Source organism: Mandrillus leucophaeus, unplaced genomic scaffold (genome assembly GCF_000951045.1).
Source record: "Mandrillus leucophaeus isolate KB7577 unplaced genomic scaffold, Mleu.le_1.0 Scaffold371, whole genome shotgun sequence".
Classification (NCBI taxonomy): Eukaryota; Metazoa; Chordata; class Mammalia; order Primates; family Cercopithecidae; genus Mandrillus; species Mandrillus leucophaeus.
Genome location: NW_012103932.1, coordinates 1,660,872 through 1,685,503, shown reverse-complemented (window position 1 = coordinate 1,685,503; position 24,632 = coordinate 1,660,872). Strand labels below are relative to the sequence as shown.

The following is a 24,632-nucleotide window of genomic DNA, read 5'->3' as shown; positions in this document are numbered from 1 at the left end:
AGGTCTCAGAACAAGCCGCTCTTACTCTACCTCCCACCTTGCCTGCTCCCACCCCACCCCAGGAGCTGGAAGACATATACCAGGACGCGGCCAGCAACGTGCTGGTGGCCATCTGCAGGCACTCGTGGCGGGCGGTGGCACAGCATCTGGAGACGGAGCTCCTGACGGGCGTCTTCCCACACCGCAGCCTCCTCTATGTGATGGGCGCCCTGTCCTCCAGTGGTATGTCGGGCGCGAGGTTGCAGACAGGGTGGGGTGGGTCATGGAGAGTGATTCAAGAGGTGGCTTTGAGACCCCACATGGGCAGGGCACAGGGGCTGCAGGTCACTTGTGCACCGTGAGGTAACTTAGTGCCTGGCAGCAACAGGCTGCTGCCCCGAGGACCCCCATTGCCCACCACCCCTCAGAGGGCCCAGGCCATGCTCAAGACCTCCCTGGAAAGAGCAACACCAGGCCCAGCCGTGTCAGCCCCTCTGATGGCTCACCCACTCCTGCTGTCAGCATTGCAACAGCTGGACCTGGGCGGAGCCAGGATGATAGAGGAGGTCCCGGGAGGTGGCCCAGGACAGGTGTGAGGCTGGCACATGGCCGAGCAACTCCACCACCAGCTGCTGCATCTGTCTCCTCCCTTGGTCACAAAAGGCAGGTGGGCCCTCCTCCCCGGGCAGATGAAGAGATGGAGCTCAAAGAGGCAGCATGGCCGGCCAGGGCCACTCCCAGCCTGTCATAGCCTGCAGTGTCTGGGCCTTGCGTCCACCACAGCCGCTGCCTCCAAGCTGTGGGAAGGGCCGTCCCAGACAGTGTGGCCTCTGAGGACCCCAGAGGAAGGTGTTCAGGGAGTTGCTGACAGAAAATAGCGAACACTGACTAAGCACCTACCTAATGCCAGGCTGCCAGCCACACAGAGGCAAGGGCCAGCCTTCATTCATTCACTCATTCATTTACAACCATATGCTGCTGCACTTCCCACTGGGAGATGCAGGGCTGCCTTGAGGGCAGCTGGGAGAGCCCAGAGAGGAGAGGGACCAACTGCCCTGGGACCATCAAGGAGGGCTTCCTGGAGGAGGCAGCCAGTATAGGCCACATCTAGATGGATGCGTAGGAGGGTGAGGAGGGACGCTCCCTCTGCCAAGGGCCTTCAGGAAGAGTTGGTTGGCAGCCACAGTGAGGGGTGGGGTTGGGGTGTGGCAGGGCCTGTGACCTGCAGGGAGGCCCAGGCCCAGCAGGAGTGTTTGGACCCTAAGACCTGGGGTGAAGCAGGACCCTGCTTGGCTTGGCCTTACACCCCCCATGCCACGATTAGCAGGCTGGGTAGAGGTCCCTCTGCACCCTGGGGGTACTGCTGAGGCCACCAGATCCCTCCCCAAAGCAGCCTCTCCCTCTGGGGTAAGTTCCAAAGTTCCTGAAAAGCTCGACACTCTCACAATGCCTCCCTCCCAAAGACTTATTTTCCCACTCTTGAGGGGCCATGCTTGGTAGTGCCTCTCCATTCACCATGAGTGAGCCCGAGGCCCGGAGAGGGAGTCCAGCCCGCCTGAGGACACACAGTAAGGGCAGCAGGGCTGCAAGCCCACCCCAGCTCTCTGAACCCAGAGCCAAGCCTGGCTCATGTCCCTCCAGCTCCCACTCCCCACAGAGCTAGGGTGGGCAGAGGCCAGCAGCATCAGCCCAGGCCAGCGCTAAAGGCGGGAGGATACGGTTGTTAGACAGGGTCCTATGACCCATCCCTCCTCCCACAGAGGAGCTCTTCAGCCAGGAAGACAAGGCCTGCTGGGAAGAGCAACTGATCCAGGTAAGGAGGCAGCCCAGCTCCCAGTCACCAGGCCTTCTGTGGGGGCAACAAGGGAGAGGCAGCAGGACGGGTGCCTGGGAGGAAGGGTAGGTGGAAGGAGGGAGGAGGAAGGGAAGGCAAAGGGACAGAGAAAGGGAGGGAAGGGAGGAAGAGAGGGTGGTAGGGAGACAGGGAAGATGGGAGGAAGGAGGGCATGTGGGGGAGGAAGGAGGGAGGAATGAGAGGGAGGGGAAAAAGAATGAGAGGAAGGCAAGAAATGGGGATGGAAGGGGAGGGAGGAAGATAAGGGAACAAGAGGGAGCAGGGAGGTAGGGAGGGAGGACCTCTACTCTGCAGATGAGCACACAAGTCTGGAAAAGGGAGGGGACCGCAGTCACAGGGCCGGTAACTGTGGCACTGGGATTGGGGAGGGGACCACAGTCACTGGGCCAGTCACTGCGGCACTGGGATTGGGGAGGGGACCACAGTCACTGGGCCAGTCACTGAGGCATCAGGATTCAAACCTCGGTCTCCACATGCCTGGCTCAGAGCACATACCCAACACACTGGGCCAGAGCTGCGGACCTGGAAGGAAGGAAGCAGGTTGGGGTGGACGGAGGGAGCCCCAGCCAAGAAACAGAGTCCGTGCAGGCCCATCCCTGAACACATACCTGAGTGAGTGAGGGGCTGACATGGCTGAGGGTAGGGACACGAGACTCCCGCCCCCTGGATCCAAGTCCATATTCAACCAATCACCAGTCTGTGACCTGGGAGGACCCACTTCACCTCTCAGTACCTTACTTGCCTCATCTGTCAAATGGGAATCCAAGCACTTCACTCAAATGGTGGGTATGACGAGTATACGAGGTAATCCATGTAAAGTGTCGGGCACCGTGCCAGTGACACAGGAAGCCCTCACTAATGTCATTATTGTTCTATGGTAAGAGTTGTAGTGGTAGTGACAGGAGCAGCAGCGGTGGCGGCAGGAGAATACTTGGAATGGAGCAGTATCCAATAGAAGTAGCACCAGCAGCAACACAAGCAATTAATAGAACAAGAAGACAAAAAATTACCGAGGATAGAGAAAACTTGAACAATACATTAACCAAATTCATCTAATAAAGTGCAAACAAAATATTCGCCAGGGGATGTGGGGGGAAGTGGGGATGGTTAATGGGTACAAAAAATAGGAAGAATGAATAAGATCTACTATTTACTAGCACAAAAGCGTGACTATAGTCCATTATTTAATTGTAGATTTTAAAATAACTGAAAGAGGCTGGGTGTGGTGGCTCACCCCTATAATCCCAGCACTTTGGGAGGCCGAGATGAGCAGATCCCTTGAGGTCAGGAGTTCGAGACCAGCCTGGCCAATATGGCGAAACCCCATCTCTACTAAAAATACAAAAACTAGTCCAGGGTTCTGGGGCACGCCTGTAATCCCAGCTACTTGGGAGGCTGATGTGGGAGAATCACTTGAAACCGGGAAGCAGAGGTTACAGTGAATCAAGATTATGCCACTGCACTCCAGCCTGGGCAATAGAGGGAGACTCCACCTTAAAATAAAGTAACTAAAAGAAGGCCGAGCACAGTGGCTCATGCCTGTAATCCCAGCACTTTGGGAGACTGAGGCCGGTGGATCACCTGAGGTCAGGAGTTCAAGGCCAGCCTATCCAACATGAGGAAACCCCGTCTCTACTAAAAAATACAAAAATTAGCCAGGCGTGGTGACATGCACCTGTAGTCCCAGCTACTCAAGAAGCTGAGGCAGAGAACAGCTTGACCCAGGAGGTGGAGGTTGCAATGAGCCAAGATCGTGCCATTGCACTCTAGCCTGGGCAACAGAGTGAGACCCCATCTTAAAAAATAATAATAAAATAAAATAAAAGAGTACAATTGGATTGTCTGTAACACAAAGGATAAACGCTTGAGGTGACGGATATCTCATTTACCCTGATGTGATTATTGCACATTGCATACCTGTAGTAAAATATCCCATATACCCCATAAATTTATATATGTACTATATACCTACAAAAATTAAAAATATTAAATTTAAAAAAAAATCACCACGATAGACCATATGCCGAGCCATATATCAAGTTCCAACAAATTTAGAACGGCTGTAATCAGAGTACATTCTCTGACCAAAATACAAATTAGAGTTCAATATGAAATATATCTGGAGAAACTTCAAATCCTTGGAAATTAAACAACACATTTCTAAATAACCCATCAGTCAAAGAAGAAATCATAAAGAAAGTTAGAAACTATTTTGAACCGAATGATAATGAAACACAACATATGAAAATCAGTGGGATGTGATAAAAAGCAATACTTAGAAAGAACTTTATATTTTAATGCCTATATTAGAAAAGAAGAAAGGTATAAAATCAATTATCTAAGCCTCCATTTTAAGAAGCTAGCCAAAAAATGAGCAGATAATAAACTCAGAGTAAGTAGAAGGAAGGAATAACAAAAGCTAGAGCAGAAATCAAAGAAACAAAAAGAGACAAACAGCAGAGAATGGCTGGAACAAAAAGATCAATACATTGAGCCAGATGCCATGGCTTACGCCTGTAATGCCAGCTACTCTGGAGGCTGAGGCAGATGGACTGCTTGAGGCCAGGAGCTCAAGACCAACCTGAACAAAACTTATATTGAGGTTGAATATGAGATTAAAAAAAAAAAAAAAACTTCTAAAAATTATCCAGGCATAGTAGCTTACACCTGTAGTCCAGCTACTCATGAGGCTAAAGGCAGAAGGGTCGCTTGAGCCCAGGAGTTCAAGGCTGCAGTGAGCTAGGCTCAAACCACTGCACTCCAGCCTGGGCAACAGAGCAAGACCAATCTCTATTTAAAAAATGATAAATAAATAAATAAATTGATAAACCCCTCACTAGACTGATCAAAAAGAGAGAAAACACAAAATACCAAGTTCAGAAAGGAATAAGGAACAACACGACAAATCCTTCAGACTTTAAAAATTATAATGAAATATTCAATAAATTAGATAATTTAGATTGAATAGACAAATTCTCTAAAAAACACGTTACCAAGCTGAAATGAGAAGAAACCAAAAATGAATAGTCCTATATCTATTAAAGAAATTGAAATCATAATTTAAAACATTCTCACTAAGAAAACTTCAAGCCCAGACACTTCTATCTGTGAATTCTATCAAAAAGTTAGAAAAGAAATAGTACTAATTCTACACAATTTTTTTCAAGAAAATAGAGGAGGAAGGAATAACTTCCTAAATCATTTTATGAGGGCTACACAACCCAAATACATTACAAAAAAAGAAAGAAAACGAAAGACCAATATATTTTATGAAAATAGACTCAAAAATCTTTTTTTTTTTTTGAGACAGTCTCGCTCTGTTGCTGGAGGCACGTGCCAGGCTGCAGTGGCACAATCTCAGCTCACTGCAACCTCCACCTCCTGGGTTCAAGCAATTCCCCTGCCTCACCCTCCCAAGTAGCTAGGACTACAGGCACACACCACCACGCCCAGCTAATTTTTGTATTTTTTTTTTAGTAGAAACGGGGTTTCACTATGTTGGCCAGAATGATCTCAATCTCTTCACCTCATGATCTGCCCGCCTCAGCCTCCCAAAGTGCTGGGATTACAGGCAAGAGCCACCATGCCTGCCTGAAAATAGACTCAAAAATCTTAACAAAATATTAACAAATTGAATAAAAGGATAATACACCATGATCAGGAGGGTTTATCCCAGGGACACAAGGCCAATTTAACATTTGAAAAGCAACAAGTGCAATTCAACACAGTAACAGAATAAAGTAGAAAAAGTTCAATCATATTTATAAAAAATGATGTGGAAAAAGCATCTGACAGAATTCAATATCTGTTCATGATAAAAGCTCTCAACAAACTAGAAGTAGAGGGAAACTACCTCAATGTGACAATGGACATCTAAAGCTACAGTTAACACACTTAATGATCAAAGACCGAACACTTTTCCACTAAGATCAGGAATAAAGCAAAGGTGTCCTTTCTCTCCACTTCCACTCAACATTACACTGAAGTTGCTAGCCAATGCAATAAGGTAAGAAAAAGGAGAAGGGAAAAAAGACATAGAGATTGCAATTGAAAAAGTAAAACTATCTCTTTTGTAGACAATGTGACTATATACCTAGAAAATCTTACAGAATCATGTTTAAAATACTAGAACTAATAATTACTAATACTTGGATTTAGCAAGATCTCAGGATACAAGATCAATATACAAAAATCAATTGAACTTCTATATATTGGTGACAAACAATTAGAAAATAAACTTTTTCTAAAAAATGACATTTTCAGCAGCATTAAAGATATAAAAGACTCAAAGATAAATGCAACAAAATCTATGCAATATTGTTACAAAGCATTGCAAAAAGAAATTAAAACAACCCTTAAGAAATGGAGACATATGGTGTTTGTGGACAAAATTATTCAATAATAGTAAGATGTCAATTCTCCCAAAATTGATTTGTAGATTGAATGCAATGCCAATCAGTCTCAGAAAATTGTGTTGTAGTATTAAATATAAGCTATAGAATACATTTTTATAAAGAAATTTTAAAGAACCTAGAATAGCCAAAACAATGATGAAAAAGAATAAAATTTCAAGAAATCTGCTACTTGATTTCAAGACTTACTACAGGGCTACAGCAAACAAGAAATGAGGCATCGGCATAGGTTAAACAAATAAATCAATTGAACAGAATAGAAAATCCAATATCAAACCATATGTAAACAGGTTTTTTTAAAAAAAAAAAAAAAGTGTCAAAGCAGTTCAAAGGGGAAAGTCTTGAAAAAATAGTTCTGAAGCAATTTCATATATGTAAGCAAAAAAGTGAACTTTAGTGCCTAGTTCAAACCATTCACAAATATTAATTAGAGATGGAGCCAAGGCCTAAAATGTAAAAGGTAAAACTCAAAAGTGTCTAAAAGAAAACGGGAGAAAATCTTGCCAGCCTTAGGGTAGCTAGATGTTTCTTAGGGCTCAGAAAATAATCATCATAAAGAGAAAAAAAAAGATGCTAGATTTCATCAAAATTAAAATGTTTCATCAACTGGTATCACTAATAAAATGAAAAGGCAAGCCACAGACATGGAGAAACTATTCACAATCTGTGTATCGGAAAAGAGACTCAATTTTTTAAATACTTGAAACTTTAAAAATTAAAAATTTGGGGAAGAGATGGGCTTCAAAATTCAGAATATTTTAGATTTTTTAAAAAGTAATATGATATACACGCTGCATATTCCAAGAACAATCCTTAACAGGGTCTGGGCAGATGCAGAATGAAATAGATTAGGATCCCTGCTACAGAAGCAAATAGTCACACCAGGTCCCACAAATTGCATCACGTCAGTGTGGCTCAGTGTCTGCTATCCAATGAGGTTGCTGCAAAGCTAAGGGGGAAAAATGTTTAATTTTCTGAGCTTGGGAATTTGAATTTTAGACAAGGAACTGTGGCGTTGTTACATGCAACAGTGAACAAAGACAGTAAAGGTCTGGGGGAGGGGACCTTCCGGGGGACGACCTCAGGACTTCCCAGGGGGCTGAGGTTTCATAGAGATTCTGCCGACCCCTGTCTTGAGGGTGAGAGAGCCCCGCAGGTCCTACTGCACCCTAGTGCTTTACAGATGGCCAGGAGGAGGTCTACCCTGGGCAGACAAGCTCATCCAGCTTCTGCCATAAGTGGGGGAGCATTTCCATTCCAGGAACCGAGGGATCAACCCCAAGGAGGATGCAAACGGTCCTGCCTACGTCTTCTGCCCCACCAGATGTCCCCTCGTGCTCACGGCATCACATACTTAGTATTCCTTCAGGATAAACTTCTAGAAATGGGGTTGCTGAGGGAAATTGTCCATGTTTTAAACTTTGATATTGACATTGCCTTTTAATTGAGATTGAAAAAACCTTCCAAAAATGCAGATCCAACCACCCTCCCACCAAAGGACACTTCCTTGCTGATAGTCAGTGTTTGACTGTTTGCCAGTCTTAGTCAAAACGTTACATTAGTTTTCATTCCTGAAGTCTTAACGAGGTTGAGTTTACAGTGTCTTCATCATTTATGTATCCCTTCATCATTTTACAATGTCTTGTTTGTCACCTTCTTATCGATTTATAAAGTGCAGGTCGTTGATCCCTGATGTTAACCCTTGGCAATAGGCAGCAACAAAGATCAAAACAAAATTTTGCCTCATCTTCCAACTTAATTTATAGTAATGTTGCTGAACTAGCTTTTTAAAATGTTTACCTTCACATTTATCAAATTTTGGCTTTTAAGGTTTTTGGGTTTGGGATCATAATTTTGGAGGTTATCATCCAACCCCAAAGAATCTTTGGATCAAAAATCTTGGAAATGTTGAATCACAGAATCTGGGAACACTTGAAATTGAGAAATATTGTAGTCATCATTATAAAATCACGTGATGGTAGGAACGGAACTTTCAGGACCTTATATTTTGAAGGGACAGTTCATTCATTGATCTGATTTCTCCTTCATTGATTTATAAAATTAATGGCCTATCTGCTGTGTGCCGGGTACCACACAGGGTGCTGCTGCAGCTGTGAATTACCAGACGAGGCCCTGCCCTCCCGGCACCCACCGCAGAGGGGCCACCTTCCGCTGTCTCTCACTAATCATCTGCTCTGTCAGAGACTCCTGGGTGGTGCCCGGGACACAGGACTTCACTCTCCAGTCTCCTGGTTTTCCAGCCTCACCTTGAACCCCTCTGCAGAAAGAATCTTCAGGAATGAGTTCCCTGTCCCTCAGAGTTGTAGAACAAAGAAGAGAGCTAGCGCTGGGGACTCAAAAGAGGGGAGGGACAAGGGGGTGATGGATTCAGGGTTCAGGGTGGCCAGGGTGGGCAGGGGCAGCTAGAATCCCGGGCCCTGCTCTCAGGTAGAGAGAGAGACGGCTCCAGCCCCCATGCCCCTCTGCTGACAGATGGCCATCAAGTCAGTCCCGTTCCTGAGCATAGATGTGTGGTCCAAGGAGCTGCTGTGGACACTCACCACGCCCAGCCGGACCCAACAGGAACAGTCCCCTGAGAAGGTGAGCCCCACCCTGCCTCCAGGAGCAGCCCCTGCCTGCCCCCTACACAGCCCCAGGGGCTCTATCCATAGGACACCCAGGGCCCTAGCAAGAAGTTGGTGGATTTGAGGCAGGGGTGGGGCCTGGACAGCAGGACTTGAGCTGCACCTGCTGCAGCCACAGGCAGAGGCTTGGACAGTCCACAGCTGGTGTCGCGGTGGCTTCAGGGGCCCGGGGAGGCCAAGCGAGTGTGGTCAAGGGCAGCTGCTCAGAGGAGGTGGCAGGCCATCGGGGGGTCAAGCACCGGATAAGATGCTGCCCTTCCCACAGTCCTTCCTGTTCACCTACTACGGGCTAATCCTTCAAGCTGAAAAAAACAGTGCCACAGTCAGGAGACACCTGCAAGCCCTCCTGGAAACATCCCACCAGTGGCCCACGCAGAGGGAGGTAAGGACCCAGGCCCCACCCTGCCCCCACCACCGCCTGACCCTGACCACAGGCTGAACCTGATGGCTGGTCTCACACTACGCCCTAATCCTGATCACAGCTTGAGCCTCCTCCCTGTTCTCACTCCAACCCCTGACCCTGGTCACAAACTAAGGTCTAACCTTGGTCTATGGCTGAGCCTTGATGCTGATCACAGGCTAACCCTTGACCCCAGTTACAGTCGTGATCTCAGCTGCAGCGTAGCCCTCCTCCTCCATCGTAAACACAGCTCCTCATTCCCACTCCGGCACAGCCTGCTCATAGCCGGCAGTGAGGGATAATGGGCCTCCAGGGATCCACCTCTGCCCCCCCTCACTCCCCCTACCAGACCCCATAAGCCGTGTGTCCCCTGGCATGGGCTCGGTCACAGGTCCTGACAGAGTGGGGTGGGTGCTGGCTGCCCTGGGGCCCCGGATGAGCCCCAACCCCCTCTGGGGGTCCCATTCCCCCTCAGTTTTCACTCCTGCTAGGGGAGGAGCCGGGTCTGTTCCTGGACTTTGGGGTCCCCTGATGAGTGACCCTGACCCCGACTTACAGGGCATGGCTCTGACCTTGGGGCTGGCGGCCACCCGCCACCTGGATGACGTCTGGGCTGTCCTGGACCAGTTTGGCCGGAGCAGGCCCATCAGATGGAGCCTCCACAGCTCCTCCCCGAAGGTACTGGCTCAGGGGTCCCCAGAGATCAGCAAGGGGCTGGGACGGCAGGACCCCCACCCTCCATGAAGGCCAGCCTCTGGGGACTCCCAGGACACTGCCCCGTTCAGCAGGAGGGGAGGAGGTGGGCGTGGGAGGGGCCCCCACAAGGAGGGGAAGGCAAGGGGCCTGGACTCCAGCCAGCTCCAGCAGAGCCGAGCGCCCTGCACACCCCACCCTAACACCCCGCCCAAACTGTGGCCCTAACATGGCCCGAGCCATCCCCCAAAGAGCCAGTCCCAGTCCCCCTGTTTTCCGACTGAGGGCCATGGAGGCCCACCGCCCCTCAGGACAGACGCCTGCCCTCAGGACCCTGCTAGAGCTGGGCGACCACCTCCACAGCTCTCCGGAGGAGGGTAGGGCGGGGTGCTGACACTCCTCACCTACCTGCCACCCCTCGGCCAGAACTCGGAGGACCTGCGCTGGAAATGGGCCAGCAGCACCATCCTCCTGGCATACGGCCAGATGGCAGCCAAAGCCCAGGCCCACATCCTCCCGTGGGTGGACAACATCGTGTCCAGGATGGTCTTCTACTTCCACTACAGCTCATGGGTACGCCCCTGGATGCCCCGGCAAGATCCCAACACCTACCTGTCCCCACCAAGACCGAGTCCTGGATCCCAGCCCAGCCGCCCTGCCGGCCTCTGAGAGCGGAGAATTCCAGGACCTCCCAGGGCCTTGGAGCCCACCGCCACCCCACCCTGGAATCATGAGGAACCAGGCTGAGCTTCCTGGTGGCCCCACGGTTTCGTCTGTCCAACTTCTCTGGGCTTCATGGTGCCTCTACCCTCACTTCTGCTCTTAAAGCAAACCCTGGGTTTTCACTTTGGGGGTGAGGGACATGGGTGCGGAGAGGCCAGGCTGACGTCCATCATGCCTTGATGACAAGCCCCTGACTCCACACCCCACACCAGGGGCCTCCAACCCAGGTCACTGTGAGAGGCCCCGCCAGGGCTGCCCCTACCCCAAAGTAGCCACATCGCTGCCCCGGGTCGCCGCTGCTGTGGCCCTGGGGCATGGGGTTGCCACATCTCAAGAGACTTACAGGCACTCTCCCAGTGTTTAAACATTGTCAATTCACAGTTTAAAAAAAACCATGCAGCCCCACCCCTTACGAAGCCCCCCAGATGCGGCCCCAGTGGGTGGTCTCTGTGGCCCCTCGGATCACAGCCTCACGCTCCTCCTCCCACTGCACGCTCCCACGTCCCGGGCCCTGACCCTGTCCCCCATTCCAGGATGAGACCCTGAAGCAGAGCTTCCTCAGGGCCACCCTGATGCTGATGGGTGCGGTGAGCCGGAACGAGGGCGCCCACAGCTACGAGTTCTCCCAGACCTCCGAGCTCCTCGAGTGTCTGATGGTGCGTTCCAGGCCCTGGGTGAGGTGGGCAGCCTCTCTCAGTTTACCCCTTGCAGAAGGGGTGGGCTGGGTTTCTAGGTGGTTTCACTTGCAAGTGAGACAGACCAGGCCTGAGTGGCTTGGTGCCACCTGCGACTTGCAGGTTTTGATGGAGAAGGAGCCCCAGGACACTCTGTACACGCGGAGTCGCCAGCAGACCATGCACATCGCGTCCAGCCTCTGGTAGGCCCCCCGCCTCACACAGGGCTTCCTCAGCGCCATGCAGCAGCCTCTCCACTCGCGTTTGGAGCTGGCAGGCAGCGAGGTGGAGAGGTCAGAAATGGCGCATCATTCTGCGTGCCAGGCACCATTCTGGGGTCTGAGGACCCAGCTGTGGGTCAGCAGGGAACATCCCTGTTCTCTAAGAACTGACACTTGGGGGGTGGGGACAGACCATGAATAAACCACACACCTCAGCGACACTGACGCTGCTGACTGAAAGCAGATGGAGCTGGGGGAGCGAGCTGGAGGGGAGGTAAGATCCTCACAGGTTGAGGGCTACAGGAAACTCTGCAAGGAGAATTGATTAACCGAATATTGGTGGACTGGGCGCCCAGCACCAGCCCCATGCTCTTCTAGGCTCCAGAATATAGCCTGAGGCTGGGATAGATGCCCTAAAAGGGGACTTTTGGGCAAAGACCTGAAAGGGTGAGAGTAGTGCTGCAGTGCCTGGCTGAAGGGAAAGCGGGTGCAAAGGCCTTGAGGCTGGTGTACAGCAGGGTTGCTGGAGGACCCCCAGTGGGCCAGGGTGGCAGGGCTGGAATGCATGAGGGCCCCGGGAGCCACGGGGAAGGTCATCCAGGCTACTGCAGGGCACTGGCTCTTGCCTGAGCGAGGTGGGGCCTTGGGGGAGTCACATTTGAGAAGGAATGTCTGGATCTAGTGTGGGGAGTAGATGGAGCTCCCCAGAGAAAATGGGGGACCAGTCAGGACCCCCTAGAACAATCCAGGAGAAAAGTAACAGTGGCCTGATTAAAAGTAAGAAGTCTTTAAATGTCAAATTGTGATGGTAGAGCTGTCAGGAGCTGCTGGAGGGCTGCATGCAGCTTGCAAGGGAGGGAAAAGAATGGAGAATGTGCTAAAGTTTGGTCCAAGCAACAAGGAGGACGGCACTGCATTCCGCTGTGACGGGGCAGGCTGTGGCGCAGCTACCCTGGGGGAATGCGTCAAGATGGAGATGCTCCTTAGACAGCATCAGGATGGCATTTAAAGTCAGGGACTGAGAAGAGAGATGGACCAGGACATCACCTGGCCAGGATGCCCCAGCTTAAGGCCCTGCAGAGGCAGGTGGGCCAGGGAGGCAAATGTGTGCACAAGAGTCTCTATGAACAGCAAAAGGCCAGGAGTCTGCAGGGATGAAGGCAGATGCCACTCAGCAACCTCCCCAGGTCCCAGCTCCATGCTAATGGCCCTCTGTCTTCCCAACAGCAAGCTGAGGCCTCCTATAGATTTGGAAAGGAAATCTCAGCTCCTGTCCACCTGCTTCCGCAGCGTGTTCGCCCTGCCGCTGCTGGATGCCCTGGAGAAGCACACCTGCCTCTTTCTGGAGCCTCCCAACATCCAGGTGTGGCCCATGGCTCGGGAGTGGGCAGGCTGGATGCACCAGGGCTGGGGACCTGGGGCAGTTCTTCACTGCTCTGAGCACCTGCAGGTTTGCTGCATGCTATATGCCGCGGTGTGTTTGCCCACCTGTAAAATGGGGGTGATACTAACAGGGCGATGGTACTTAACACTTGGCAACTAAACTGAAACACCGGGTGAGCAGTGGCGCGGAGGAGCACCCTGTAAAGAGTGGCGCATGTGGCCCCCCTCCCTCCCTGCCGGCCCTGAGAGCCAGCGGAAAGAAACTGGCAAGCCCGTGTTGCCCAGCCCTGCAGGCCTTGGCCACCATGCTATGTGGCAGGGTCAGGTCTGAGTTTTCGCCAAGCTCCCCAGCAGCCCAAGGGAAGTGGAGAGGAAGGGAGGAGTTCCCCAACCTTGTAGTGGTCCCTGCAACACCTGGAATGAGTCACCTTCCCTGCAGGGTGGGCTTAGTCTCACCACATAGCTACTCGGAGGTGGTGCCGTGCCCAGCCCACCCTGCCACCCCAGGAGGCTGGAGGAAGGAACTCCAGGATTGCTCTCAGCACTTGGCCAGTGCCCACCCCTTCCTGGGTTCTGTTCAGTAAAAGCCGCCCCTACAAAGAGATGCCTGCCATTGCTCATGGCCACCACTGGGTACACGTGTGGCTCCTGGGCACAGTCACCGCACCTGACTTCTTGAGTGTCTGCAGTCCTCGGCCTGTAGCCAAAGCCAGTGTTAACTGAGCCCCTGCTAGGTGCCAGGCCCTAGACCAGTTATATCACCTTCCCAGCAGCGGCCCCAGAGTAAAGAAACGCTCAGAGAAATGAGGCTGTCTGGTGGGAAAGACAGGGTTTGAACCCCGACCTGCCCCCCGAGGCTGAGTCCAGGCTGGAACTAGACAGACACACACTAGGATGGGGTGTGAGAGAACGAGGGTGTCCTGGGCCCAGAGCAACACAGCCCCCAACTGGCCACACCCCAATCCCACCGCAGTTCAGAGTGACCCTGTTACATGATGACACAGTGACACTGAGGCTGGCTCATCCAGGGAGTGCCATGTGGTGTCTGGGGGTCCAGCACTGGGAGCTGGAAGTACTGAACTGAGGTTCCTGTTGACTCCAATCCCCTGCCTACCTCCACTCTGGCAGGTGGGGCTGGCTTCATGCCATTCTCAGGTGAGGAAAGTAAGCTCAGAGAGGCAAACCAAGTCTCCCCAGGGTACCTAGTGAGTGAGTGACCAGAGCCCCAGGGCTCTGCTCCTGGTGCGCCCTGGAGGGGAGGGTAGCTGGGGGCATTTCTCTGGTCCTCGCGCTCCCTGAACATGCCTAGCAAGCAAAGCAGTAAAGATTGGAAACACGGCATGTAAGACCCGGGACTCAGCCCACTGTGTCATTGGCAAGGCCTGGGCAAAATGAAGATGCCAGCGCCTGCTTCCAGCGCATTCACCCAGCACAGGGCCCTTTTCAGCCTGGGACCCTGGGACCACTAAGGGTACCCTCCTGTGAAGCTAGCCCTGCTAGGAATGAACTTGCCTGGGCCACTAAGACACCTGTGCCCTTGGGTGATCACCAAAGGCCTCCCCACCTAGTCCCCACAGCTGCCAAATGGGGGTCATGGCAGCCCCCTCGCAGGCATGGTGGCGAGCCCCAGTGGTGAGCAGCCCAGCACGTGCAGGAAGTGGGCGCTCCTCAGGCCCTGTGTCCACCTGGTCGTGGCACTACCTGACCACCCTCGTCTCTACACAGAGCCTGTACAGCAGGACCATGGAGGCACTGGACCTCATGCTGCAAAGCCTCATCATGCAGAACCCCACCACCGACGAGCTGCATTTCCTGCTGTCGGTGAGGCTGCGGGGAGGCCAGTCGGCTGGGGCCGAGGGGTCCTCAGCCTATGGCCAGACCCCAAAGGAGGGCATCCCAGAGGAGGCAGGGCGGGACCTGGGGGCTTTGAGTGGTACAGGAACCAGGAGGGGTGAAGGCCACCCCCACTTAGGCATCACAGTGATTTGGGGCACTGGGGAGGGAGAGACAGCAGGTGGCCTGGTAGAAAGAGGGCTGATGGGCCAGGCGCGGTGGCTCACGCCTGTAATCCCAGCACTTTGGGAGGCCAAGGCGGGTGGACCACTTGAGGTCAGGAATTCGAGACCAGCCTGGGCAACATGGCGAAACCCCGACTCTACTAAAAATACAAAAAAAAAAAAAAAAAAATTAGCCGGGCATGGTGGTGGGGGCCTATAATCCCAGCTACTCGGGAGGCTGAGGCAGTAGAATTGCTTGAACCTGGGGAACGGAGGTTGCAGTGAGCCAAGATTTCACCACTTCACTCCAGCCTGGGCAAAAGAGAGAAAGTCTGCCTCAAAAAAAAAAAAAAGAAAGAAAGAAAGAGGACTGATGAGGGTTCTGCCCTCCCTCCTAGAGAACTTCCCCTGCAGTGTCCCCTGAAGGGTCTCCCAAACCCGCTGCCCCTACTCCCACCTGCCCTCCCTCACCTTGTCAGGAGGGAGACCAGAGCAGGCAATGACAGTCCTGGGGCAGGCGGAGGCCCAGGGAGGGGAGGCTGGCTCTGCCTCAGAGGTCAAGTCCAGCGGGACTTCTCGCAGCCCTGGCTGAGGACTAAGACAGCTACGGGCAGAGAAGGGAAGGGAGGGGCCCAGCAGTCACAGGGCACGCAGGGCAAAGGTAAGCAGTGCAGAGGAGCCCAGCGCGTCTTGGGGAAGTCACAGATGGGTTTCTGGGACACCACTGGGTCACGAAATCTCCAAATACCATGTACCCTCATCCTACTTCAGAGTCACGAATTATACATCTAATCATGTATCACCTTAATAAAGAGCTCAGATTCGGCTTAAAAACTATTTAACGTACCTGTCTCCAGATGCCTTTGTAAGCGCAGCAGGCAGAGCCTGGCCAAGGAGAGATGGCGCCTTAGGGAGGGGGAGAGCCGGGGTGGGCGGGGCCTGGACCGAGTGGGCGGGGGGTCTGGTCCAGTGGTGGGCGGGGGCCTGGCCGAGTGGGCGAGGTCTGGGCGGGTGGTGGCCGGGGCCTGGGCCGAGGGCCCCGCAGCACCCTCTCCCTGACCCTGCCCACCCCGCAGCACCTGTACATCTGGCTAGCGTCGGAGAAGGCGCATGAGCGGCAGCGGGCTGTGCACAGCTGCATGATCCTCCTCAAATTCCTGAATCACAAAGGCAACTTGGACGTGAGTATTCGGTTCACCAGTCCCATGCTCCAAGCAGGCTTTTACGGCTGGGCCTCCTGCCCTGGATGGCCGCCCTCTTCCCAGATCCTGCCAGGGTTCGTAGGGTTCAAGGCCCCCTGTACTCCTGCCTTCAGGACAGAATGGATCCCTGAGTACCCCACAGCACGGCCGGGCTCCGTAGTGACAGGCGGCCCAGGCCATCTCCCTTCTTGCAAGTGAGGGAACAGGCAGGGAGGGGCAGGACCTGCCCGAGGCCTCACAGCTGGGATCTGAAGGCAGGTCACCCTGACCCCTGACCCCTGACCCTGGAGCTAGGCACTTGTCTATGCACCTAAGGCCTTGTACAGGTGTTTCTCCTCCACGAGCCCCAGCTTCTCACCTGTAAAGTGAATGGAAATGACCCCTCCCTAGAGGGATATGGTGGGGCTCTGATGGGTGTGAGAAGGCTGGTAAATTGTACGACCCTGCACCTGATTAGGGGTTCCTTGCTGTGTGGAGTGGCCACCCCACCACCCCTCCGCCAGTGCAGCCCCCATCATGACATGGCTCATCTGCCCTTGGGTTGCATCAGCACATGGTCAGAGAGTGCACTTCCGCGAGTATGAGCCCAAACCCGTGTTAACTCCTTAAGCAGACTCAGGGGGATGGGGAAATTCGTTCCTTGCTCTAATGCCTGGTGGCTGCTGCCTGGTCTAATGAGGACAGGGGGCAGAAATGCTGGAGGGAGGGGGACTGTTCTGTCAAGGGAAAGACGCTGCACCCCTAGGAGGAGGAGGACAATTAAAGTGGCTTCAATTTACTCAAAATTCATTTCAACATCACAGGACTGGACCAGGGTAAGGCAAGCAAGGTACTCACCTTGCGCACAAACTTTACCTCAGAAACAAAAACTCTGTAATCAAGATGATTCATATTTTCATGTGATGTTTTTAAAACTCAATTTGGCAAGCTATGGCCCATGGGCTGACCACCTGCTTTTGTAAATAAAGTTTTATTAAACCAGGACCAGGATGAGAGTAGGACAGCCGAGGTGACATGCAAAAGCAGGGTCAGATCCTGACTTTACTTACAGTTTTGAGATTTTGCTCATCACAGAGTTTTTTGCATTTATTCTGATTTTTCTAAATATTGCATTAAAATATTACTTCTCTTGATTACTGAGTGTTTTGCCTAGCCCCAAGTCCTGGCCCTGCCACACCATTAGAAGGGTCACCTCTGATGTAGGCCGTGCTGTGTGAGTGTGTGGCAGGGCTCTGCAGGGAGGTTCTGCCATCAGTGATTCCCATACTCTCAACACAGCCAAAGGAGAACTTCAAAAGGATTGGGCAACTGGTGGGCATACTGGGGATGCTGTGCCAGGACCCAGACAGGGCCATCCAGCGCTGCAGCCTGGAAGGGGCGAGCCATCTCTACCAGCTCTTGATGTGCCACAAAGGTGAGTTCTGTGGTTCACCAACTTCCACCCCAACTGCAACCTCTGGCAGACCCACACCCTCACCCCTGACCTCAACCTTGCCCCAAATTTGCCCCCAAACCCAACCCTGATCTGAACCATAACCCTGTAATGGCCTCACCCTGACCCCCACCACTCTGATCCCAGTCCCCAAACTGGGCACAAGCCTGACCCTGATTACAAATGACCCTACCCTAACCCTGCCCTGTTCCAGACTAGACCCCAAGCCCACCTTCACCCTGCCTTCACCCCACCCTGTCCCTGGCCAGCAGGAGAAGCTTTGCAGGCAGAATCACAGGCCTCTACGGAGCTCTCCCAGGCCCATTTGGACGGAGCCCCACTCTGGAGCAGCAGAGACCAGAAGGCCACTCCCCTGGGCCCCCGGGAGATGGCGAAGAACCGCATCTTCCAGCTTGGCAGCTCCCAAGTCATCAAGGTCAAAGCCCTTAGAGTGGAGGGCAGGGCAGGGGCATGACCAGAGCACACCACATATCTGGGGAGTGGGGAGTGGTGGGTAAATGTGCTCGCTTGCTCTCTCCCACGTTGTTGAGGTGGAGCCAGGAAGGTTTGGGGGGCCAGCACACATTAGATGCCTACTTATTACCTATGCCAGGGGCTTCACAGACATTACTACATCCCTTCCTCAAGTTTTATAAACTGAACTGAACCAAATGATGAAGAAATGGTGGCACAGGGCTGGTCAGTGCCCCACTGGAATCTGATCCAGCCCCAGCTACTCCAGAACCCGTGCTCTCAGCAACTGTTGCAAGCCATTGGTGTGCTGAGGCCAGTTAGAAGTTTAGTGTGGAAAACCTAAAGCCCTAGGGCCAACTCACTGTCTGTGTCCAGAAGGGAAATACCTCACTTGGCTGCAGTTTACCCTACAGAACCTGCCCTGACAGCAGAGGCAGGGCCGGGAAAGAAGAGTTTCACTGAAGGGACAGCTGCTTCACCCCATGTGGTCCCTGCACACAGACCATGGGTGTCCAGCTCTGGCTCTCCCCAGATAGACAGGAGCAGGAGAAGAGAGAGGATGGGAGGGTCTGCTAATCATAGAACCATCATAGAACCACAGGGCTGAAAAGGTTCCAGCTGAGGAACAGACACTTTGGGCCTGGATTCTGGTCCCAAGTTTGTCCCTAACTCCTCATTTGGTCTTGGATACATAATATCTTTATCACCACCCCCACTGTCATCATCACCACCAGCATTATCACCACCATCATGGTCACTGTCACTGTCACCACCACCACCATTATCACCACCATTATCACCTTCACAGCCACCACCAGCATCACCATCACCATCATCACTACCACCACCATCACCACAGCCACCACCACCAGCATCATCATCACCACCATCACCATCACCACAACCATCTCCACCACCACCATTACTACCATCACCACCTCCACAATCATTACCACCAACAGCATCACCACAACCATCTCCATCATCACCATTACTACCATCACCACCTCCACAATCATCATCACCACCAACAACATCACCACCATCATGATCACTGTAATCATCACCACCACCATCATCACCACCATCATGATCATAGTCACCACCACCATTATCACCACCATCACCATCACCATAACCACCATTGCCACCACCACCGCATCACCATGACTACAACCACCATCACCATCTGCATTACTATGACCCTGCACCACCATCATTATCACCACCACCACCACTTCTACCATCACTGCCACCTTTATCTCACATTTATTGCTGCCCTTGATTGAAGGAAGATGGCTCCAAAGTCTTTACCAATCCTGAGACTGTAGTATTCTGAGAATCTAACCACCATTCCAAGTTGAATTTCTTCACAAACATTCTAAATGCTAGCTTTAACCAAAAGTTTAACATTATAGCAATTGATTTTAATCATCTAACAAATATTCTAGCCCGATGTATAATAACAATATTCTTGTAAAAAGTTCTTACCACAAATCTTCCACTAAAATTATTTTAACGTTCTAACCATTGTGTTAATACTCTAACATTCTCACAAACACTGTATCAAAATTTTAGAATTAAAAGATTCTAATAAATATTCTAACATCCATTATTTAACACTTAACTTGATGTTCTAATATACTTAGAAGTGTCCTAACAGATTGCAGGCACTCCAACAAATATCCTAACATGCAAAGAAGAGTTTTGCCATCCTGACATCCTTGCAGACACCCTAATTTTCTGTCAGGCTGCTCTCCCATCCCTCCTTCAGCTTCTAACTTCCTTTGGTTCAATGCTGTGTGTCCCACTGTGCAGAGAACCCTCTGGGAGGACAGGTGTGTTCTATCTCTGTGCTACCCAAGGTAGCCACTGGCCACAGGGAGCCATGGAGCACTTGAAATGTGGCTAGTGCTACTGCAGAACTGAATTTTTAATTTTACTTAAATTGAAATATAAATAGCTGTGTATAGATAGTGGCACGATGCCTGAAGTCTTTCCAGAAAATTCTACCTCTGCAGCAGTGACTGAGGCCCGGTCCCCCCTCCGGGAGGCTGTAGTCTGAGGCTATGAGGCAGGGGTCACACCCACCATCTTGCATTTCTTGAGAGCCCCTTCCTTACCCCTGAGCTCATGGCTACTTGCGGAGGTGAGACTCACCTTCCTGGACCTTTAGAGCCACTCCTGGGAGGAGATGGAGAGGGTGTCAGGGTCCTGGGACAGCGCTGCCTGTCCTGGGACGGGAGCCAGGTCCCGGCTGCACCCACCCTGACCTGCTCCAAGGCTGAGGGCAGCCCACACACCCTTCTGGGCCTGAGGGTTGGCCCAGGTGAACTTGAAGCTCCTTCACAGCCCGGAAGTTCACTTTCTTTTTGATAAATGCTCATAAGGAGGACTGGAGCCTGGCAGGGGGCACCCCACGGGGCTGAGGCTGGCAGATGAGGAAGCCCTATGGGCAGAGGACAGCAGACGAGGGGAGAGGGGAAGCCTGGCCACCCGGTCCTGGGATAAGCACGGAGTATGAGTGTGGAAAAGAGCCTGGGCCATGGTTGGCTCTGACAGATGTGGACGTGTGCAAGTCTAGACTGCAAATCGCTGGCAGGTACTTGGAACCTGGAGGAGTGGGGCTTAGGAGGCCAGATATGTTCAGAGACTTGGGAGATCCCGGGACAAAGGAGAAGGGGTAAAAGCTAAAGTGGGGAGGCAGGTGTCCAGGCCCAGGTGGCCCAAGGTGATGGCCTCTCTCCACCCCTGCTGTACAGGAGATCATGCAGCAGCTCACACTGGCAGAGTTGAATGACCTCATCTGGACGACCATCGACAGCCTGGGCTCCACCAGCCCCTTCCGTGTGCAGGCGGCCTCCGAGATGCTGCTCATAGCTGTCCAGGAGCACGGGGCCAAGCTGAAGATCGTGAGGGCGCTGGGGCTGGGCCAGGAAGGGCCAGGGGGTGGAGGGAGGGCCCAGCGGTCAGCATCCAGGGCTCAGGTCCTTGAGCCTGATGGGGGAGTCACAGATCCCACCCTGGGAAGCAACTAGTCTGATGGTTTTGAATGAGCAAATGAATGAATGGCCCAAGCAAGTCCCCTGGGTCCTGGGTGGTGACTGCGGGGTCTGAGCAGTCGCTGTGTGCTGTAATATGGGAATGGTGGGAAAGGAAGGGAATGGCACAGACCAGCCCCTTGAGGAGCTTGAGGTCTCAGGGAAGACGGACACACAGCCAGATGTTGCCCAGACAGCGTATGGGGATGCGATTTGGGGGAGTAGGACCCCACAGGGAGGTGAGGGGTGCACCCCAGAGAGAGGATGCCCAGTGCCAAGTCCTGCAAGTGGGCAAGCTCAGACAGGGAGACTGGCACTGGGCATTAGGGATGATCAGGAGAGACCCCAAGGGGAAGACAGGGTGCCCCAGGCACAGGGCACCTCATGGGCAAAGTGGCATGTTTAGGAATGAGATGGGAGGCAGGGGGGCTGGACCTTCCAATGTCTGCCTGTGCAACATGGACAGCATACAAAGACCCCAAATGTCATGCAGCACATGGCAGGACCTGTCCCCCTCAGACTGGGACTTCTCTGCAGACCAAGCATCTGGGCGGGCCGGCTCAGGACAGGGCCATATCTGAAGGGGCTCATCAGGGAGAGACCTCCCTCTGCCTTCAAGCTCCCAGGGCAGGGCTGGGCCTCCCTGTCAGACCTCTCCCTCTCTGCACAGGTTTCCGGCATGGCCCAGGCCATCTGCCTCCACCTGTGCTCTGTCCGCATCCCCCAAGCCAAGGAAAAGACCCTGCACGCCATCACCCTGCTGGCCCGGAGCCACACCTGCGAGCTGGTGACCACCTTCCTGGACATCTCCATCCCCCTGGACAGGTGCCTGCCCCTCTTCCCTCATTGCCCACCCCCTGTCCTCTCCCCAGGCAGGGGTGGTGACCTCTGCCCTCCTGTCTGCCCCCATCATGGCCCACAGAGATCCCTATAGGGCTGGGTGCTTGGAGGGAGCCCACATCTGTTCATCATTGCACACCTCCTGGGTGGGCACAGGGGATGCACTGCTCACTGTCTCCTGTCCTGGCTCCACATGAAACCCCTGACCCAGCCGGGCCACACTGTCACCTGATGGAGAGGCCGCAGGACCCTGGGTGCTCCTGGCAAGACCCCAGCCCACACCGAAGCCTTGCCGCCCAGCAGCAAACCCCTCTGTCTTTCCTCATCAACAGACACTCTCTTCTCCTTCCTGCCCCTCCACAGACCACCCCGCTATGTCCCCGAGGCCATCAAAGCCCTCTCAGGTGGGGCTGGCTTTTTTCTCACAGCCCTCAGACCCCTGCACCTGGAGATGGGCCAGGGTCCTTGTCACTGCTCACTGCCCTTCCTTCCCAAAGTCCCAGCTCTGCCTCCCAAGTCCTCAGTCCATACCCCCTGCCACTTACCTACTACGCACCTGTCCTGGATGGCCCCTCACTCCAGTCAGGGACACCCCCCAGCTCACACCCCATGCCTGACTCCTGGGGGATTTCCCTGTCTTCCCCTCACCCTGACTTCTCCAGGCCTGGATCTCCTCTCTCCCAAGGACCTTGTCTTCCATCCCCCACAGCCATCCACTCCCCTGCCCATCCCTTGGTGTGACCATCACCAGCTTCAGGCACTCCCACCTTTACAGCTCGCCTCCAGACCCAGCAAGCCTTGCCCCCAGGACCCGCCATGCACTGCCCTGTGCCCCTCTTACTTCCCCTTACCTGTCCTCACTGTCACCTTCCTTCTAGCCTGGGGTGCACCTGGTAGTGAGACACTGACTCCCACACACACACAGGTCCCTGGTCCCAGCGGCTGGCCTTGCTCCCATTTCACTGAGCACTTAGAAGCCAACAGAACAGGGGTGTCCTAAGCTCCCAGAGCCCGAGTTGTTTCCAGGAAGATGTCTAATTTCCATGTGGAAACACACCTGTGGTTCTGTGAATAATTTCTAGTTTTACTGAACGGTGGTCGAAAAGTGTTGTCTATGAAGTTTTTACCTTATGGAATTGACTAGTCTTTTAAACGCTTTTTGTGAATGTCCCATTGGCACTCAAGAAGGAGGTATATTTTCTGTTATCAGGGTGTAGAGTCTGAGGTACCAGCATATCTCAGGATATTACAGATTCGGTTCCAGGACACCACAATAGAGCAAGTCACATGTGCCTCCGTGTTTCCCAGTGCACATAAGAGTTCTGTTTATACTATACTGTGGTCTATTCAGTAGGCAATAGCATTATGTCTTTTCAAAGAACCTTAAAAATTTAAAACCTACCTTAATTTAAAAATGCTTCAGTTCTAAAAAATGCTAATGATCATCTGAGCCTTCAGCAAGTTGGAACCCTCTTGCTGGTGGGTGGTGAGGACTGCTGACTGATCAGGGTGGTGGCTGTTGAAGGTTCAGGTGTCTGGCAAGTTCTTAAAAATAAGACAACGATGATGTTTGTAGCATCAATGGACTCTTCCTTTCCCAAAAGATTTCTCTGTACCGTGTGATGCTGGTTGATAACATTTTGCCCACAGTAGAACTTCTTTCATATTTGGAGTCAATTCTCTCAAACCCTGCCACTGCTTTATCAATAAGTTTATGGAGTATTCTAAATCCTTTGATGTCATTTCCACAGCATCTTCACCAGGAGTAGATTCTATCTCAGAAACCACTTTCTTAGCTCATCCATAAGAAGCAGCTCTTCATCTGTTCAAGTCTGATCATGAGATTGCAGCAATTCAGTCTTCCGGCTCCACTTCTAATTCTAGTTCTTCTGCTATTTCTACCACATCTGCAGTTACTTCCTCCACCAAAGTCTTGAGCCCCTCAAAGTCATCTGTGAGGGTTGGAATCAACTTCTTCCAAACTGCTGTTCATGTTGCTATTTTGCCCTCCTTCCCATGAGTCATGAATGTTGCTAATGGCATCTAGCATGGCGAATCCTTTCCAGAAGGTTTTCAATGTATTTTGCCCAGATACATCAGAGAAACAACTATCTATGGCAGCTACCCTCTTACAAAGTGTATTTCTTCAATAATAAGACTTGAAAATCAAAATGACTCCTTGGTCCATAGGCTGCAGAATGGATGTTGTGTTCACAGGCAGGAAAACAACATCAATCGCCTCGTACATCTCCATCAGAGCTCTTGGGTGATAGGTGCATTGTCAATACGCAGTCATATTTTGAAAGGAATCTTTTAGTTCTGAGCAGTAGGTCTCATCAGTGGGCTTAAAATATTCAGTAAACCATGAAGCAAAGAGATGCATTGTCACCCAGACTTTGTCGTTCCATGTCTAGACCACAGGCGAGTGGATTTAGCATCATTCTTAAGGGCCCTAGGATTTTCAGAATGGGAAATGAGCATTGGCTTCAACTTAAAATCACCAGCTGCAAGGCCAGGCACGGTGGTTCATGCCTGTAATCCCAGCACTTTGGGAGGCAGAGGCTGGTGGATCACGAGGTCAGGAGATCAAGACCATCCTGGCTAACATGGTGAAACCCCATCTCTGCTAAAAATACAAAAAAAACTAGCCAGTCATGGTGG

The 24,632-nt window shown here is 52.3% G+C and overlaps 1 protein-coding gene across 1 annotated transcript in view; it reads left to right on the top strand.

Annotated features, from left to right (window-relative positions):
• The window catches only part of MROH5 (maestro heat-like repeat family member 5), a 70,493-nt gene that overhangs the window by 16,091 nt on the left and 29,770 nt on the right, over positions 1 to 24,632 (top strand). Inside the window, exons 5-19 of the mRNA XM_011990155.1 lie at positions 63 to 222; positions 1,740 to 1,792; positions 8,740 to 8,847; positions 9,157 to 9,273; positions 9,850 to 9,969; positions 10,411 to 10,557; positions 11,241 to 11,363; positions 11,505 to 11,584; positions 12,830 to 13,052; positions 14,711 to 14,806; positions 16,059 to 16,163; positions 17,463 to 17,598; positions 17,886 to 18,052; positions 20,853 to 21,002; positions 21,802 to 21,956. Coding sequence (XP_011845545.1) covers positions 63 to 222; positions 1,740 to 1,792; positions 8,740 to 8,847; positions 9,157 to 9,273; positions 9,850 to 9,969; positions 10,411 to 10,557; positions 11,241 to 11,363; positions 11,505 to 11,584; positions 12,830 to 13,052; positions 14,711 to 14,806; positions 16,059 to 16,163; positions 17,463 to 17,598; positions 17,886 to 18,052; positions 20,853 to 21,002; positions 21,802 to 21,956 — 1,940 coding nt within the window. The remainder of the gene's footprint in view (positions 1 to 62; positions 223 to 1,739; positions 1,793 to 8,739; positions 8,848 to 9,156; positions 9,274 to 9,849; positions 9,970 to 10,410; positions 10,558 to 11,240; positions 11,364 to 11,504; positions 11,585 to 12,829; positions 13,053 to 14,710; positions 14,807 to 16,058; positions 16,164 to 17,462; positions 17,599 to 17,885; positions 18,053 to 20,852; positions 21,003 to 21,801; positions 21,957 to 24,632) is intronic.